Below are 17476 nucleotides of genomic sequence, written 5' to 3' on the forward strand. Positions count from 1 at the left end.
TATTTTATTACTGCAGTGTCTATATTGAATACATGGAAATGATCGCTTTTTGCTATGTTTATTTTTCCTAGCTTTTTCATACGCAGCAGAAAATAATAAAAACATAAAAGCTTTGGCACTCGTTTCCTAAAATATTCACAAATCTAGCATTACCATTTTTTTTCATCTTTTCACCGAAACTCATTCCATTAGTACAAGCAAATTTCAGATTTGGCGAATTTTCTACTTTGGGCTAATGAGCAAACTTTTTACGGCTTAGCTGTATGTTAGTTTGAGTGACAGTCACCTGAGGATTTACAAAAAAAAGAGAGATCTGGTGGTGTAAGCTGTGTTATTAGCCAGTGGCAAATCTGACTGCCTCGTTTTTTTTCCAACTCCGGCGAAGTTTTTTCCACCGGCCCACGTCAACCTTTATTGTGTTTTTCTTGACGCGAAACAGTGGTGCAGCGACGGATTAAATAATCGCAAGTTGCTTTCAGCCGTAATCCAGCCTCGAGCTGCCAGTCGGGGGAATTCATTTGCGCGCCCCGAGCCCAGCACGTAGCTCTGATTTTGATTTTAAGCCAACGATGGCACCACTGGCTTGACTGGCTTGGTTAATTGTCTGCTTTTAAAATGGTCTCATAAAATACTCCACTTTAAATTCTAGAAATTAAAAAAAAAAAAATGCTTATTTTTGTGTTTCATTCTCTAGACATTGTCGCACTGATTCTTGTTACAGCAAATCATTATTACCATAATGTATTAATTCAATGCAATTTAATTAATAATATGTTGACAAGTTCCTAACCAGAATCCCACTTCCATAATGATTTTATCTTAATTTTTTAAGCTTAGGGAACATGTATGCATTACTCTACTAAATAATAAAAACGCAATATAAGTATAGTTTATAAATGATTATCTCCAATTATATACAGGAGATATTAAACAATTTAAAAATATAGATTTTTAAATAATAACAATTAGTAAAAATAATAATATTCTACGCTAAAATTTTTAAATCGTAAAATAAAAATAAAATTTATTTTCAATTCATTATAATATCATTGTTAACAATAATTCTTATTTTTTTATATATATATTTTTAATTTTGGGAAAAAAGAGGCCTCTTCATAGATACCAACTGCAACTTTGAAGTTTCTGCAGGAATGAATGGGCTAATCGGGTCGGTTTATCTACTTACATTGTGCAGCCAGGAGATGTTGTTGACTGGTGGATTTGCGGTCACATCACACACAAAGTAAACGTTGTCACCTTCTTTGATGTTGTGTGGGTCGATGTTAACTCCGAGCTTTGCGTACGCAGTCGGCACATCTAGGGACATGGAGGTGTTTAGAGACGACGAGTAATTATAATGGAATGTGCAAACTCACAGGCAATGTTCATTCGAATCCTGTCCTCGACGAATCCGCCGGGAAATCTTGGATTTTCAGCCCGGCAGGTGAGTTCTTTGCCGTGGTCTTGCAACGTGGGTTGCAGCACCAGAGCGCTTGTGCTCGAGTTGAGACCGTGCGTTATCTGCATTGATAAAATATTAATTGATTTCATGTAAATTGAAAAAAATACATCTGGTTGAAATGCACTGAAGAGAATTTTACTACATGAGATAGGAAATATAAACCTAATTAATTTTCAAATGAAAAATACCGTAGAAATATTATCAATTTTATCCTATTTTATCATCTAAATAAATATTTATGAGACAAATATTTTTTACTTCTCTCTCTGTAGTTCATTGCAAATAAAGGATCCAATGTAATGTTTAACATTGTGTTTTGACTCTGTTTTGGAATTATATTATTTAAAATTTAATAAATGTTACATTTGACAATAGTTTATACTAATGTCATTTCAAAACTCCAGTTAATTTCACTGCTTTCATAAAAAGAAAAAAAATAAAATAAAATAAAAGAATTTGCAGTATTATTTTGTGATTTTACTTTTTAAATTTATAGATTACTTACAACTGTATCGGCCAGTCTGAGTAGTTCGCCGTCTACAAGCCACGTCATTCTAGGTGCTGGCACCGATCCCCACGATTCACACTCTAGTTGATGCATTCGTCCAGCAGAAAAAGTTGCACCTCGGCTCACTTTTATATGCACCTTTTTTGGTTTTACTGAAATCATTAAAGTGTATCATTATAAATAATTCATTATCTTGTTTTACATTTATAAATGAAATAAATTATTTGTATGAAATATTAAATAAGAACAGAAATTTGGATTAGATAAAACATAATTTGATTGTATTCACTGTGCATAATTATGAAATTTTAATTCCAGTTTGAATTAAAATAAAAATTTTATTGATTCTATGATAAATAAAATTGCAGCAAAATTACATTCCGTTTTAATTCAAAGTCAGTCAACAAGTCAGTCACACGGTGTTTTGAAGAACATCTTATTTGCCAACGAGGGGAATGAAAATTGGCCTTATTGCGCTCAAGAAGAGGAAGTCTATTGCGGTGCCCCTGTGCATCCTTCCCACATGTAATTATTTCCCCCGACAAGGCGGCGACATCCTTCCTTTTCAACGACTTCTCGGGAATTATTAGCCAAATCAAGAGTTGCTGCTAATAGAAAGCGCACAACTCTCCTTAAAATTGCTCAAGGGGTGGGGGAGAAAAATTGAATTTGCTTGCTCGACTACTTTTTTGCACGGTGCCTCAAGCAGGAAATAAGAACGGCAGTGCGCTAGCTACCATATTAGGAGAGCTAAACTTTGCAATCTAATTATGTCGCCGCCGTGAGTCGCTCTTGCGGAAATTCAAAACGTCAAAAATGAATGACGCGCTGCTTCTTTTCTTCCTGTTTCAAGAAGGAATTTTCTCTCACAGTCTACCAAATTACTGCTTAACAATGTATATCAGTAAACCACACTGAAGAATAATAATTTCATAATAAATTATCATGATTTATCAATAATAATATCAAAAATAATGAAATCGCAAAATTAAATGTCTACGCATTGATCGATACATAATTATAATTATTTACTGTTGCTTCCTCCACAATTATCATTTGAACTAAAAAGTTTTAATATAAACGAATTATAACATTAATAAATGACACTAAAACAAACTTACAATTTGCACAGAACTACTCTTCACAAAACAATGATTTTGCAAAAATAATTAAGAATTTCAAATGAAATGAGCTAAAATTCAAGTTTTTTCTGTCAAAATTTTTTTTTGCTATTTGGAATAAAAAAAAAACAGCGAACTGTAATTTTTAAGTCTAGAAATTCATTACAAGCAGTAACTCTATAGTTATTTATGCTATTTTCCAATTTATTAATCCCAGGCACTTGCATTAAATTTCAATCATTTGCAGATAAAAGTGTGTCAGGAATTTTTTAAAAGCCAATTTATCAACTTATGGTAAAGAGGAATTAAACAATGAACAATATTATTGCGAATGTGGAGAGAGAAGTGAGCAAAAGTGCGGATTACGATTGATTGCTGAGCGAGGACGCCAACGGGAAAAGCTGGAACTGTTCCCCAGTCTTGAGTTCCGCCTTTCCCAGGCAGATGGCGTTCGCAGCTCGACTCGGCGGAAAATCGGAAAAGCCAAAGGAAAAGCGCCGGGCTTTGAGATCCGCCGACGATAGCAAACTGGCCCATATATAATTCTGCGCGAGACTAACTTTCCGTGCCTTTTTATCGCGAAGGCCAAAACAAATTTCGCCGTGAAATATCTCGCCCGGCGCCAAAGGACTGATAGAAATGAAAAATAAATCATCCTGGGGCGGGAAATTTGAGTTTTACTCACGGCGGACTCATCAATTCGCGGCGTATCTCTGGCCGTAAAGACGTTTCAAATGAGTTGCAGCCAATTTGGGGAGGAGCCGGGCTGAATAAATTAGCATTTCATTAACGCTCTTGATTGAATAAAAGCGCCTCTCTTTTCTTTTACGCCCGGCGCATCTGATAAGACCGGTTTCAATTTAAGTGAGAAATTTAATACTTTCGCCACGCTATCAGCACTTGTTGTAGCAATAAAAGCTCGCTATATTCCACCACCGGCTCTGGCATTTTGTCGCCGTGCAAATTATACGACCGCGCTCGCGCGCTTTAACTTCATTGCTGGAATTAAGCAGCGAGGGAAAGAGTAAAGTAAAGAGCGCGTCGTTAGGGTTTTTTTACTATCAGCTAGTTTCTCCTCCACAGGCGTGCTCTAGTTTTTAAGGCAAGAGAGTATAATTTATCGCTGTGGTACTAAAATTTGAGCTTGCATTTCTCAATTCGCCGGAAAAAATGTTCATGAAAATTTGATAGTCTCAAGTAAAGTCAGACAAAAAGATACGAAAAATCATACAATATATCTTATTTAACGACAAGATCCTCAAACCTAATTCGCAGTTTATTTATTATTTTCCTAAAGAGGTGGCATATTAGAATCAAATTTAGATTTTAAAATTTCCAGGTTAAATATAAAATTCAGTAAATATGTAAAAAATAGTATCAAAATAGATTAGGACTTAAATATAATAAACTTTCAAAACAATTCCATTTTAATAATGAATAAAAAAATTTAACCCTCAAACATTTTGAATCATTAATGACATTCTTCATTTCATTCTGAAGCATATTCTAGACTATTTTTATACTTTTCAAAAAAAAAACGATTTATTTTATTTGAATAATAAAAACTTATTTCTTAGAATGATTGATCAATCCCAAAAAAGAACGGTGCTACGTATTTATGTTTACTTATAAATAATGGAATCTAAAGCCTTAACGATCTGATGCTATTTATTTACTAAATACATTGTGTTCGTGGCCGGCGCCGCCAAGAGGGAGAAGAAAATCAGTCGCGGCAACAGCCCTCCGCTCGCCAGGAGAAAACAGGAGAAAGAAAAAGAGTGCCGCCGCGCCTATTGCAAGTGCACAAAAGAGCAATAAACCCATCCGCACCCACAGGTATCAGCTTAGGCCGCGCACAAAATAAAGAAATATGCAGACAGCAGTGGCGACGAGTGAATACAATGCAATCCCAAAACATATCTTTTACCCGAAAAACCAACCGAAAAATAATTTAGTCTTCTCTCGACCACCGCCGAGAAAGGTACGCTCAAATCACACGCTTAAATATTCTGACCAAAATTATTATAAAAACTTATTTGGTTTTTGAAAAATATTTTGAAGTAAATGTCAAATTTTTGTTAAAAATTATTGTTTGTGAAGAAATGTAAATTTAAATAATTTTTCAAGAAAAATTTTTCAATTTGAAAGAAAAATAATTTTTGAAAAAATATTTAATTTTGTACTAATTTTTGTCAAAATGTTTTTCACAGCTCATGAATTATGGCTGCAGCCCGCAGCCGAAACATGTAGAGCAGGATATTGTTTTTCTTAAACAATAAAAACTCACAAAAACCCATCGAGGAAAAGCCGAATTTAAATTCAATCCACCATGAATCAACCCTCGATCGTGAACTTCTACTACAAAATACATTGTGATTGTAATAATCAATTGAGTAAATATACTTAATATTATATAAATTTGAAATAATTTATTGAAAAAAATGTTTAAAAAAAGTGAAATATAATTTTTGTTTTTAATTGTTTAATAATGATTTTATTTAGTATAAAATAAAAATTTATTAGAATTAAAATAAACTTTTTATTTTAAATTAACATCTAAAGAGTTAAAATAACTTTCTTATTTTCATTGTTGTAACTTTTAAAGAGGTTTACCTGAAAATCTGACAGGAATATTGGACCTAAAAGTACCCATTTCATTCTTGAGCGACCCTTTGAACATGAAGTTTTGCAAAAGGGAGCACTAAAACACCCATTAGACAGCATGCTTGGTCGCGTGAACGCAAGCGAGAAAGATGAATATTCCAGCTCCTCTGGCAGGCGGCTCGATTTATCTTTCACTAGAGAGAGAGAGAGAGAGGAAGGACGACGCTTTGGAGAGTAACTCTCTTTCGTGTGTTTGTTTGCGAGCGGAATCTGGCAAATACAGATATGATTCCGCTCCACTCAATTCTTCTTTTGCTCTCCCGTGCATTTCGTATTCAAAAAAGAATGAAAGCAAGAGTTTGTCCTCATCTCCAAGCTGTTTTTTCGACTTCTTGTGCTGTTAATCTTGAAACTTTTTCATTCAATATTTATGAACTTGCTAATGCCTTGCCCGCAGTGGCACCACTCCAATTATCATTCCATTTTAAGCACTTTTGAACTTGCTTCTTATGCTTTGTAAAAGTCACAACTTTCAAGCCAACAATGATAATAATATAATCGTTATTTTTTAGGTTTTTTTTAGCTAAGCGGAATAAAATTTAAATTATAATAAAATTTAATCTGATTGTGATTTAGGTTTCATGAATTCCATGATATAAAACAAGTATTATGGAATAGAAATATAAAAAAGTCAGCTTGAAACAGATTTTGATATATAGCTTTTTATCTCATTTAATTATTAAGAAGCTTTTTTTTTAATTTGGTTTTGATTTTAACATAAGATACATGAGTATTATCTAGTGTTGTAAATATTTGCAGTCTTCGCATAATGAAAAATTGATGTTTGTTTTCTAATTGAATGAAGAAAATTAATAAATCTTTGAATAAGTGTAAAGAATTCAATTAAACCTACGGAAGTTTAGTGCTCATTGTGTAGGAAGAAGAGAACTAAGCTTTACCTCTTTAAAATCAATAAAACTGTTTGTTAAAATCTAAAAGTAAATCCCGGTTCGTCAAACCAACCCTACATTGTCACACAGCGACATCCACACAGAGACCTTGTGACAATATTTACTATAAAAGTCTGGAAGAAATGGTTTCCAAAAATAAAATAATAATTCCTTATTCACGCATTTTAAATGATAAGCAGATACCATTGTGCCAAAAATAGTTTCATTTGATGCTTTCTGTCATTATAATGGAATCGAGACGCGTTGAGTTACAGACGGATTCGATCGCTAAGCTTATTTGAAGACGAATAAAAGCGAGAACGTGTCTGATTGATAAGATTTCAATTTTAGCGCACGAAATTCAATACGAACGGGATTGGCGAAGAAAAAAAGAGTAATATACTTTTTGCGAGGCAGAGCCAGCGGGGACTGGGAAAACGAGACGCCTTGTCTCCCCGGCCAGAGAAACCGAGCTGAATAAATGGTTGAGCGAGACCCTTTTTTTTCAGAAATGCTTATTGCCGAACATACATGTGGCGGCTCTTTTACGAAGGGTCATCTTCTTTGATAGCACCAAAGTGCACATGCTCGTATTATTCGCTCCGATGGTTCTGCCCGCCGAATACTTGTCATTCCGCACACGTCGGCCTGCGCTGCTTTTTTCAATCGCCGCTCCCAGAATAAGAACGCAAACGCGCTCACACCTGCTGGACCCTCCTATAATTTCGGTCCAATCTTTATATTCCTCTCTTTTTACCCGAACCACTTTAAAGAGAAAACGTGCCCCTGATGACCACTTGTCAGGAGGATTTTTTCCCTCTCTCTCCGGGCCTTAATTTTCGCGATCGACTGACCCTGGCGAACGGACCGTAATGTCCTCCCAAGCGGGCACAATTGCCATCTCGTACATTTAAAAATAACCATCGTATAACGGAGGAAAATGTTGAGGCAAATCTGTTCCGCCGAGTGTGCGCTGGTGATTCTTTATCAAGCGCCATCGGAACTTCCTCTCTTGATAGAGCAGCAAAAGTTTACCCGTTCATCCAAGTGATGACGCACACTCGATTGTGGGCAGTTGTTGGGGACAAAAACATCTTCAGGCCGTTTCGAAAAGTTGTGCTTGAGGTGGTTTATATCAACCAATTTTTTTACGATAGAAAAATATCTTCCATTTTTCAATTAAGCAGAAAAAATTCACAGACAAGCTTTTCCCACATTTTTGTTTGCAAGCTCCCCGCTGGCTACCGGATTTTTTTTATAGATACAACACCAAATAAACTTAACTCTTTTACTTTTAGGAGATATAAGAAGAAATAGTATTTTAACTGCGAACGATTTACTTATAAATATTTAATTATGATATAATATAATTATACGCAACCTAATGTTTATGTTTGTGTCGTGTTTGCGTTTTCAAGTGTATTCCAGTTTTTGTTTTAAATTTTCAAAAGAGTTTTAACGTGGATTCAGAAACTGAGCAAGAAAACCAATGCTCGGAAAATGAATTAAAATGGCCAAATTTCCACTTTTAATTGGAATTTTTAATTGTTTTCAAAACAGATTACACTTTCTGTTTTCAAAACAATTAATTTTTCCAATTAAAACTCAAAAATTAAGACAAGCGGCAACACCCTGAACATACGACTAGGATCATGATTTCGCTTATTATTGAAAGCTCTTCAAATTAAAAAATTGAGACGGTAAATAATAACAATAATCTTTAATTTTAAAGCTTTGATGTAAAAATTGCAAATATTTTGATGTGACTTTGACCCTCATGTTTGATGTTATTACCACAGGAATAATACAAAAATGAATTTCCGAGCATGAATTTAACATGAAAAAATATAATAGCTCGTGGCCATTTTTTGTTGGAGAACGTTTTAGTTGAGCTTAGCAAACAACGAATTGAATCGTTATTTTTACTACAGAATTGCCTGTGGAGAAATTCGCTACCAAAACATTTAATTTTGCAGTTTCATTGATTTTCGTGCAATTTCGCCATGGCAGGGAATGAGTAAACTGGAGATACTTTTTTTTATCCCCTTTTGTCTTTGAAAAATAAACAATTTGCTGGAGTTTAAAATAACAAATAAATTATGTATATAAATATCAAGTTTTAAATATTTTAGATGAAGATAAATATTTACTTAATAAACTAATTTTATGTTTTCCTTAAATTTTTGAATTTCATTTATTATTTTTAAATTTATTCAACATATTATTACTGTGTCTATTCTTGGCAAATAAAGGCAATGGAGAGGACATAATAATTAAAAAAAAATAACAATTTAAATATAAATTGCATCACCTTCAATTCCATAATTGTTGTGACTCAAAATCAAAATAACTTCTATGCCAAGAAGAGCCGCAAACCAATCAATTGCATGTGTGTATGTAAAGAATATTTTCATTCCTATTCAAGTGTGTAAAATTGCAAAGGGAGCTTTGCACTCGCTTGGTACTTTTCGATTTCGCAATAGCACAGCGTGTCGTTGTCACGCGGAACCCTGCTGGTTACCGAACGTTGTCACCTGTCTTGCCAACGAAAATTGAGCTCCAGCGACAAACGGATGAGCGAGATCTTCGCATGCAGCTTTTTGCTTGCGACGTTCGCCAAAGTTATTTATGACGAAATGTCGAGTGCGTGTCATGGCCCGCCTTGCTAATATTAATTTAAAAGTTTACTCAACTGACACCGGCACGCCGCCGCTCCAGTTTCGCAAAAAGTGGCAAAAGTTGTTCGCGCGCCGAAAACAAACACGGGCAGGTATGAAGGTCGCTGGGGAAATTTGCGTTTGTTTTTTATTCCAGTTCGGCCATCGCCAGTTTCGCCTGCACCCTTATTTGAGTGGTGAATAATAAAAAATAGCCGCCGGGAAGAGGGCGAGCGATTGCGTCAGATGCTTTTCGGCGAGAGCCTTTTTTGGCCTCTCCACCCTTTGGCCCCTCGTTTCTCACACATGCCATTAAACCCTTAATTAGCTGAAATAAACGCAGATCCAAAAGTTCTTCTTCTAACGCCAGCCGTTACTCGTTCCAAATGGCGGATTCTTTTTTTGTTTTGTTTTTTGCTTGCTTGAAAAAAGGAGTATTTTTCGAGAACCGCATTAATTTTGAAAAAAGCGGCAGTATAAATGCGGGCGGCCATTACTGCGTGTAATTTCAATTACACACTCTTCGCCAGAAGTAATGTGGAACGAATTTATCATCTGGTGGCAAAAAAGTTGGTCGTTTCTTCTCTCGAGCGAAATGATATATAAAGAGAGACCGACGCGATGCAATAATGTGCGTTATTAAATGGTGGCGCTTTATGGCGTGTTTTAGCGTCCACTTCTTTTATCTGGTGCGAAAATGCTTCCGAATCGGTGAGGCATGTGCGAGCGGAATAATATGTGCAACAAACGCCGACGGACCATGCGAGAGGCACATTAATTTTATTGATTGCAAACAGAAGGTACCAAAGTGGTGCATCGCGCCGATAAAAGCGGCTGGAATGCGAGCTCGCTTCAGATTTATCGCTGGTGTGAAGCCATTTTAGCTTTTGCCTTAATCATAGATGCGGAAATGCTTTTTGTCATGTAAATCTTTAAATTTTTTTTAATAATTAAACTTAAATAACTTCATTTTTTTAATGCACTTTAAAAGTTTTTTTAATTTAAAGAAGGCTAATATGATTTTATTAATTTTTTTTTCTAAAATTCATTCTGACAATAGAATTGTATCAGTTCTGATTCTAAATATGAGAGACTGTAAACTAAAAACGACTCATTTTATTTTATTAAAAAAAGGCTTTGATGTGACGTATGGACTATAATTGAGCCTTTTGTTAAATTTCTCAGCCTTTTTTTAGAACAAAATATAGCAGTTAAATGATTAATTTGATTTTTTTTTTGCAATTTTAAAGTTTTCATTCAAATTCAGGTATAGATTTTCAAAAAAGAGTGTTTTATAAGAAATTTAAAATTTCATTTAAATTGCAAAAGAATAAATAAATAAATTACATCTAGCTATTTTTTGAAAATTTAACATTGAAAAAAAATACTAAAAATGAGAAAACAATATTTAAAAACGTGAAAGGCTGTTTAATACACGTCTACAAATATTTTATGAGAAGCAAAATCAATGCCACACCCACATCTCTCTCTCTCTTTTTTAATTATTTAGGCTTCTCTCCTAAGGCAAACACAGACCGTGGGGATTTATTATTTAGCTCGTGTAGTTTTTAAACAAGCTGTTGACACAAAGAATAAAAAGTACACACACAGCTCTCGCGCTTTTGCATGTACATGTAAAAAAAAGTCGTGGCGAGAACGTGTGTTTTGCGGGTAAACCGCCGTTGCGCTTCACTAAATTCCTCTCTGCTAAAATTGCCAGTGAATTTTCCGGCCGCAGTGCGTGGCCGGTGTAAAAGTTTCCGCCCACTTTGAAGGCCCGAGAGGGAATATCAGCGGAATTATAACTCGGCAATGATTCAAAATAAGGTCATCACAATAACCGGCAGGCTGCGCCCTTCCACTTGTGATGCATAATGGATTAAAAGTTGCCTGCGAAAAGTGGCAACTGCTATGCGGGGCGTATAAATTTTGCATGCTTTCATCTCTATCTGCTTAAATATCTTCTATCATTTGTACGAGTGCCGGTGCTCACTTCACTCGCGCGAGTGGAATTTTAACAAGGGGCAAATTTCCACTTGACTTGAGAGGATTTCCTCATTGCAAAAAATAACCTAAGAATACATCATTTTTCTATAATTTTAGCAGTAAAACGTGTAATAATCAGTAATATTGAAGTGGTAAAGCGAAATATAAAATCATCATCGAATGTCAATAAATATTTTTTTTATATCCGAAAAATTCCTTTCAATTTTTGATTGAAGTCAAGCAACTCCCTGGTTCGATCTAAAGAATTATACTTTACATACAGACACAACAATTATCATGTAACTTACAACAGGTAGTAAATATAATATCGTAAAGAATTAAAGAAAATCATATGCTAAAAGTTTTTAATTTGTATAATTACATTTTAAACTTTGGCAACATTTAAAAGTAGAAAATATTAAAAAATGCAAAAGCTAAATATTTAAAGAAAAAATTAGATAAATTAGGTAATTTATCAAACAGAAATAATAACAAACTAAATATATTTATAAATTTTTTATAACTGTTTGTTTATATTTAAAAAAAATGCCAATTTTAGTATCGCATATTATTTTGAATCTAGATGACACTTTTGCAAAACTCGATAGTCTTAATAAATTTTGACTTAAATTAAATTTAAAAAAAAAAAAAACATTTATTACACCATTCTAAATAATATGAGTTGGCGGTGGCAAGAATTATAATGGCTTTGCTTTCCGACCCCCTTTAACAATGGCCTTTTTGTGTCTCGCCACTTGAGACACACTCTTGTTAGCCAAATCAAATTCCCAGTCCTCTCTAACTTAAGAGGGCAATTCGTCCTCTCCTTTTGTCGGCACAAGCAAGAGTAGTCGTCTATTTTTGTTCCGAAATTTACATTCCGACAGTGAAAGCATTCAAAGTTGCTTTTCTCATCGCGAAATTTACACATCAGCGAAAGGAAGGCTCTTTCCCTCACCGCAACTTTCTTCTTCTCGACGTGCAGAAATCCGGCGGCGAGAAAATTGAGGGACTCGGAGGAAGTGCCACTTAGGCAGCCCGCTCGACGACGTGGACGAGCCGGTTGCATAGTAAACAAGTCGTGGCATTAGTATGCATTTGAAAATGCCTGCTTCGCTCGTGTATCTATCTGGCGACGCAGCCGAGCGGCATGATGAGACCGGCAAAAGAAATATGGAAATGCCGCCGCGGGGCTTAACGCGAGATGACTTTTTATGGGGGGTAGTTACTTTTAATGCCGTGTCTTACCGCCGCCCGCATTAATCATAAGCCCGAAAACGCCACCGCGGTCTTTCCCACGCGCACAAGTGGTGCAAAAAGCTCCCATTTAATTACCAGAAATTCCAGGTATTTAAACACTCTCTTCAGACTGCCTTCTGAAGTCATTTCCCGAAATTATCATGCAGAAAATTGCTCGGCGTAAAAAGTGCCACGAGCAATTTCACAAAGTGTGAATCTCTCTCTCGCTTTCTCTCCCCCTCGCAGAGTCTATTTGTTTGCGGAATTCGGCGCGAGATTGATAGAACGGGCAGAGCAAACGGGATGCCATCTGTGGATACAATCAATCTAGACCCGCCCTGCAAGCTGTCTGCAAGGACCTGTCCGACCTGTCCGTTACGACAGACAAATAAACAAATGACCCGCAAACTTTACTGTTTCCTTGCTTGAGATTGTAAACGGATTATTCTTTCTTTCTTTATTCAGCTACGTTGGTAATAAAAACTGGCTTCATAGCGAGCTGGCAATTTTTCATCGCCGCCCGAGCAAACGGTTTATGAGAAGAAGATGAAAAATTATTGTTATACGCCCGGTGTCTTGCTTTATTTCAGATTTGTAGCCCAAGAAAGATTGCAAGTTTTTTAAATAATAATTTTATCTGCTGATGTTGAAATGCAACAATAAAGTTGGATTTCACCAGAGACGGACGCAAAACTTTAATATTGAAATAGAAAAATTTTGAAAATTGAATAATTATAACTCCTAAAAGGTTTACCTAATTATCAAATATCTAGAACACGCTTAATTAGTTTTAATTTACAGATTTAGCATTAAGATTAAATCATTAAAATAGTTATAGTGGGATAACGTTTGTTTCAAATTGGCAAATATATCATTTTCACTCATGAAATCTTGTGGTCTTTAAATTGTGATTATTAATATTATTACTGAAAATAACCTGAAAATAAATTACTATCTTACTAAGTATTTTTTTAGAAAAAAATTCCCAGATCTTGTCTCATTTAACAAAAAACATGTTCATGTTGGCATCTGTTTTTCCCGTTTCATAAAAAACCCATGATTAAATTCCCGCATGAAAAGGGTTAAACGAGTTCTAAAGAGTCTCTTGAAATCTCAAGGCAGCTGAGTCTGACAGCCCGCTAATTAAAACAAACGATTGGCCTCTGCGGAGCGATTTTACCGACGGGAAAGTTCCCTCGTTCGCTACCCCGAAGTCTAATATTTGATCAGGCAAGCGGTGGATAGATCGAGTTTGCGACGCTTTATATACTCACAGTAAATGAGCAGGGCCACTTCCTTCACCACCGAGGACGTCATATTTGAGTTTCGGGCGTGACAGGCCATGCGTTGGCCCCACAAAGAACGACCGACGCTCGGCAGGAACAGCTGGTTGATTGACACGTTCGAGTTGGTCGATTCGGCGTCGTGCGTTGCGTCGAGCAGCTGGTTCCCCATCCACCAAGAGACACTCGACTTGGGCTGGCCTGAAAGTTGAGCGCAAAGTTTTAGCCTATAATATATTGACTTTCGAAGTCGCGAAGATTGGAAGGAAATCTTGTGAAACAATTGGATTTTTCTAAGCTAAAACGTCCCCCCCCCCAAATTAATGTAATAAAAAAATAGATTATGCTAAATAACAATTCTTCAAATGTTAAATTAATTAACTAGAGAAGATAAATAGGTACTAATTTTATTTGCCAATTTTGAGTATGAAATTTGATAAATAGATATTATGTTAATGCATATTTTTGACAAAAATGATTGTATTAAAAAGCACTTTCAGTAAAAAGAAATAAGTAAAATAAAATTTAGATCAGCTAAAATGAATCTGAAAAAGAATTATAACAAAATATCACCAAAAAATTCTTCTAATAATTTAAATTATTTTGTTCAAATTGCAATTTGTAAATCCATTTAACTCGATGGATTGAGTGGAAACTAACTACATTTTTCCTTATTGATCTGGACAGACGAATGAAGCACTTCAAATGTCTCAAATAATATATTTTTTCATGTTACCTCCCGTCACATGGCACGACAGATATAGGTCATATCCTTCTAGGAACGGACCTGCCTCACTCACTACCTCTTCCCCTTGGGCGTTGTAAATCTGCGGAGTGTCGGGTGGAACTGAAAGTAGTGGACAGATTAATATTTATGAAAATGTTCCAATACAATTGCATATAACGGAGTTTGCTCCAGTGTATTATGAAAAATGCATGAGAGCTACTTTTCCGAGCCAGTTTTTCCCACAGCAAACTCAAGGCCACATAGGAAACTCTCACAAACAAATTGCTAAAGTATGCGTTTGATATATTTTTCTTGCGAGTCGAACCGCTTATTGGTGGTTCTCCACGTACCGACTATGGTGAGATTGACTCGGAAGTTTTTGGTCCGAGAGTTGAGGAAGTCGACTCGGCATCTGTACACTCCCTGGTCCTCGGCCTCAACTTTTTTGATTCGCAGTTTTCCGGCGCCGTTCGTGCCACTCATGAAAAAGGTCCTTAAGCCGAAAGCACTGGACATCGCCCAGTGCGGTCCAGACTCCAGGGTTCCGCCGCGAGCGTCAACGCTGTGAACAGAACAACAGAAAATTATTCACTATTGAAATTAAATTACATTCATATGAACATATAATATATATTATATATAAATTAACTGAAAAAAAACATGTAGTTGCAAATGTATGAAATGTATAACCAAGTATAAGTATAATAATTCACAAAGTAAAAAAATGAGTCAAAATTTTGTACTTTAAAATAAATCTCTTTGAAAATTACTTACTATAAAAGTTATATTTTAATCTAAAAGAAATCTTAAAAAAAATTTGACACATTTATTGTTAAACCTTTAAAAAAATATTAGTTTTTACTTTATATAATAATTAGTTTCATTAAACACACTTTATTCTTGTAAAACATTAATAAAAATTTTATTTATCTTTTTCATTTTTAATTTTTTAAATTTAAAATTATATTTTGAAATTATCTGATGTTCTTAAAATTTTAACGTTTTTATGAAAAAAAAATTTTCAGATTATATATTTTGTCCATTGAAAGTTCCAGATGCAATATTATAATGATTTGCAAAAAGTTAAATTGTACACTTTTGTATGTCGACGCACTTTCATTTTTTCATTTGAATAATAAATAGATTTTCTTTAAAAAAATATGAAATCAAAACTTTCAAATGAATATAATATATGATTAATACCCCCCACTGCGAATTAGAATTGCACAAGGCCATTTTCGCTGACTAGCCGGCGCTGACCACCGGAGCAAAAACTGATTGTGCACCGCTGGCCGAGGGCAGAGAGCATTATTTTTCGCCCGTCTCTCTCCCTCGCCTCTCTCTCGGCTGCTCTATTTTTTTCCGCCGCCGACGCGCAGCCAAAAGCAGCCGCATTGATTTTGCCGCGGCGCGGAGATTAATGAGAGTGTGATTCGAGCAGAGTCGTGCACATCGTCCGCACGGCTTGTTCTCCGCCCGAAAATAATACTTCTGGGCTTACACTACTGTCATTTAACTCCCGCAAACGAACACTGTGTCCGACCCAGCTGCTGAACACACATTTCCAATTAGCCGCCTACCGCGCGCTCTACAAGGCTCGGATTTCAAATTAGCATCAATTCCACGGTGTAATTCGGTGCGAAGACAGACCGTGCGAAATTAAAAATTTGCCAACACCGGTGCCCCGCTTTGATGGATTTCCCATTGAAAAAGCGTCATCGCGTGAAAATTAAACAATCCTCGCTTCCTTTGTCCGTTTTTAAAAGGCTCGCAAATATACGCGTCCCAATTTTTGTGGGAAAGGGAGGTGTGATAGGAATATGAAAAGATTTTCTTCGACGCGCTCATACCTGGTGCTGACGTGAAAGAGAGGTCCATCATTTGGATTCCATTATTATGACAGCGACCCTATACAAGCTTTGACACCATGATTTATGAAGGCCTAACTGATATTTTCAAAGGGGCTGCCCATCAATAAACTGAGCTGCATTTTTTGTTCAGAGAAGGAACCACGGATAAAGAAAGTTTTTTTATTGGCTAAGGTGATTTTTTGTAAGCTAGAGATTATGAGCTTTTAGCTGTTTTGTTATTTTTTACAAGTCCCTTGTCAATTTAAACCAACGAAAAACGCACATTGTTATTGAAAAAACAAAATACGAATTTTGATCACTATAAATTAAATAATAATCATTTTAAGTGTGATAAAAATTAAATAATTCTTCTTCATTAAATGTTTCCTTGTCAAAATTTATTGTTCCTAGCAGGAATAAAATTTGTGAAAAATTATCTCAAATAATTATAAATAAGTATTGAGGGCGTTTCTAAAACCTTCACTCAGCGGAGAAAATGTTCTCTAGGTGACAAAATTGAGGACAAATTGACCTAGGAACTCCATGGGTTTGGCTTGGAACAGTGCTGGAGTATAAAAGATCAAGTAAACTTGGCCATTGAGATAACTTGCAGTTTTTAACTGTGGTCACATTAAGCTTTTAACTTTTGAATCACCTTAAAATAAGTTTTGAAAATTCAAATTTTACCACATTTATTTTGGCATCTTGCAAACCTTTTTCACATCACAAATCTTTCCAATGAAAATCAGTCTGATTGAATCAGAATTACTTTTTCTTTCACTTCCTTGAATTTTATTCTTAAGATTGTTTTGATTGTTTCATTCCTTGAAGCAGAACATCCATTTTAATTCAAAAATTCAGAATCTTGAACCTTGAACATTTGTATTCTCACAATAGCTTTTGTACAAAGTCAGTCAAGGGTAAGAAACGATTTTTTCTTTATGTGTTTGGAGAACAATGCATCTTTGCGAAAATTCTCTTCCCTTCAAACGATACAAAATCAATAAGGACTTTTCCCAGAAAAGACAAACGAGACGCTTGTAATTCTCAAGGCGACTTATTCATCAGTTCGAAATTGTCGATTGCGTC

The 17476-nt window shown here is 35.3% G+C and overlaps 1 protein-coding gene across 1 annotated transcript in view; it reads right to left on the reverse strand.

The window, feature by feature from the left end:
• LOC132193334 (hemicentin-1-like) overlaps positions 1-17476 on the reverse strand; it is a 161779-nt gene that overhangs the window by 25738 nt on the left and 118565 nt on the right. The window contains exons 4-9 of the mRNA XM_059613940.1: positions 14888-15099; positions 14547-14657; positions 13802-14011; positions 1968-2122; positions 1377-1521; positions 1187-1317 (exon numbers count right to left, since the gene is read on the reverse strand). Of these exons, the coding sequence (XP_059469923.1) occupies positions 1187-1317; positions 1377-1521; positions 1968-2122; positions 13802-14011; positions 14547-14657; positions 14888-15099 (964 nt within the window). The remainder of the gene's footprint in view (positions 1-1186; positions 1318-1376; positions 1522-1967; positions 2123-13801; positions 14012-14546; positions 14658-14887; positions 15100-17476) is intronic.

The sequence above is a fragment of the Neocloeon triangulifer genome, unplaced genomic scaffold (genome assembly GCF_031216515.1).
Source record: "Neocloeon triangulifer isolate White Clay Creek 2 clone unplaced genomic scaffold, ASM3121651v1 ptg000004l, whole genome shotgun sequence".
Classification (NCBI taxonomy): Eukaryota; Metazoa; Arthropoda; class Insecta; order Ephemeroptera; family Baetidae; genus Neocloeon; species Neocloeon triangulifer.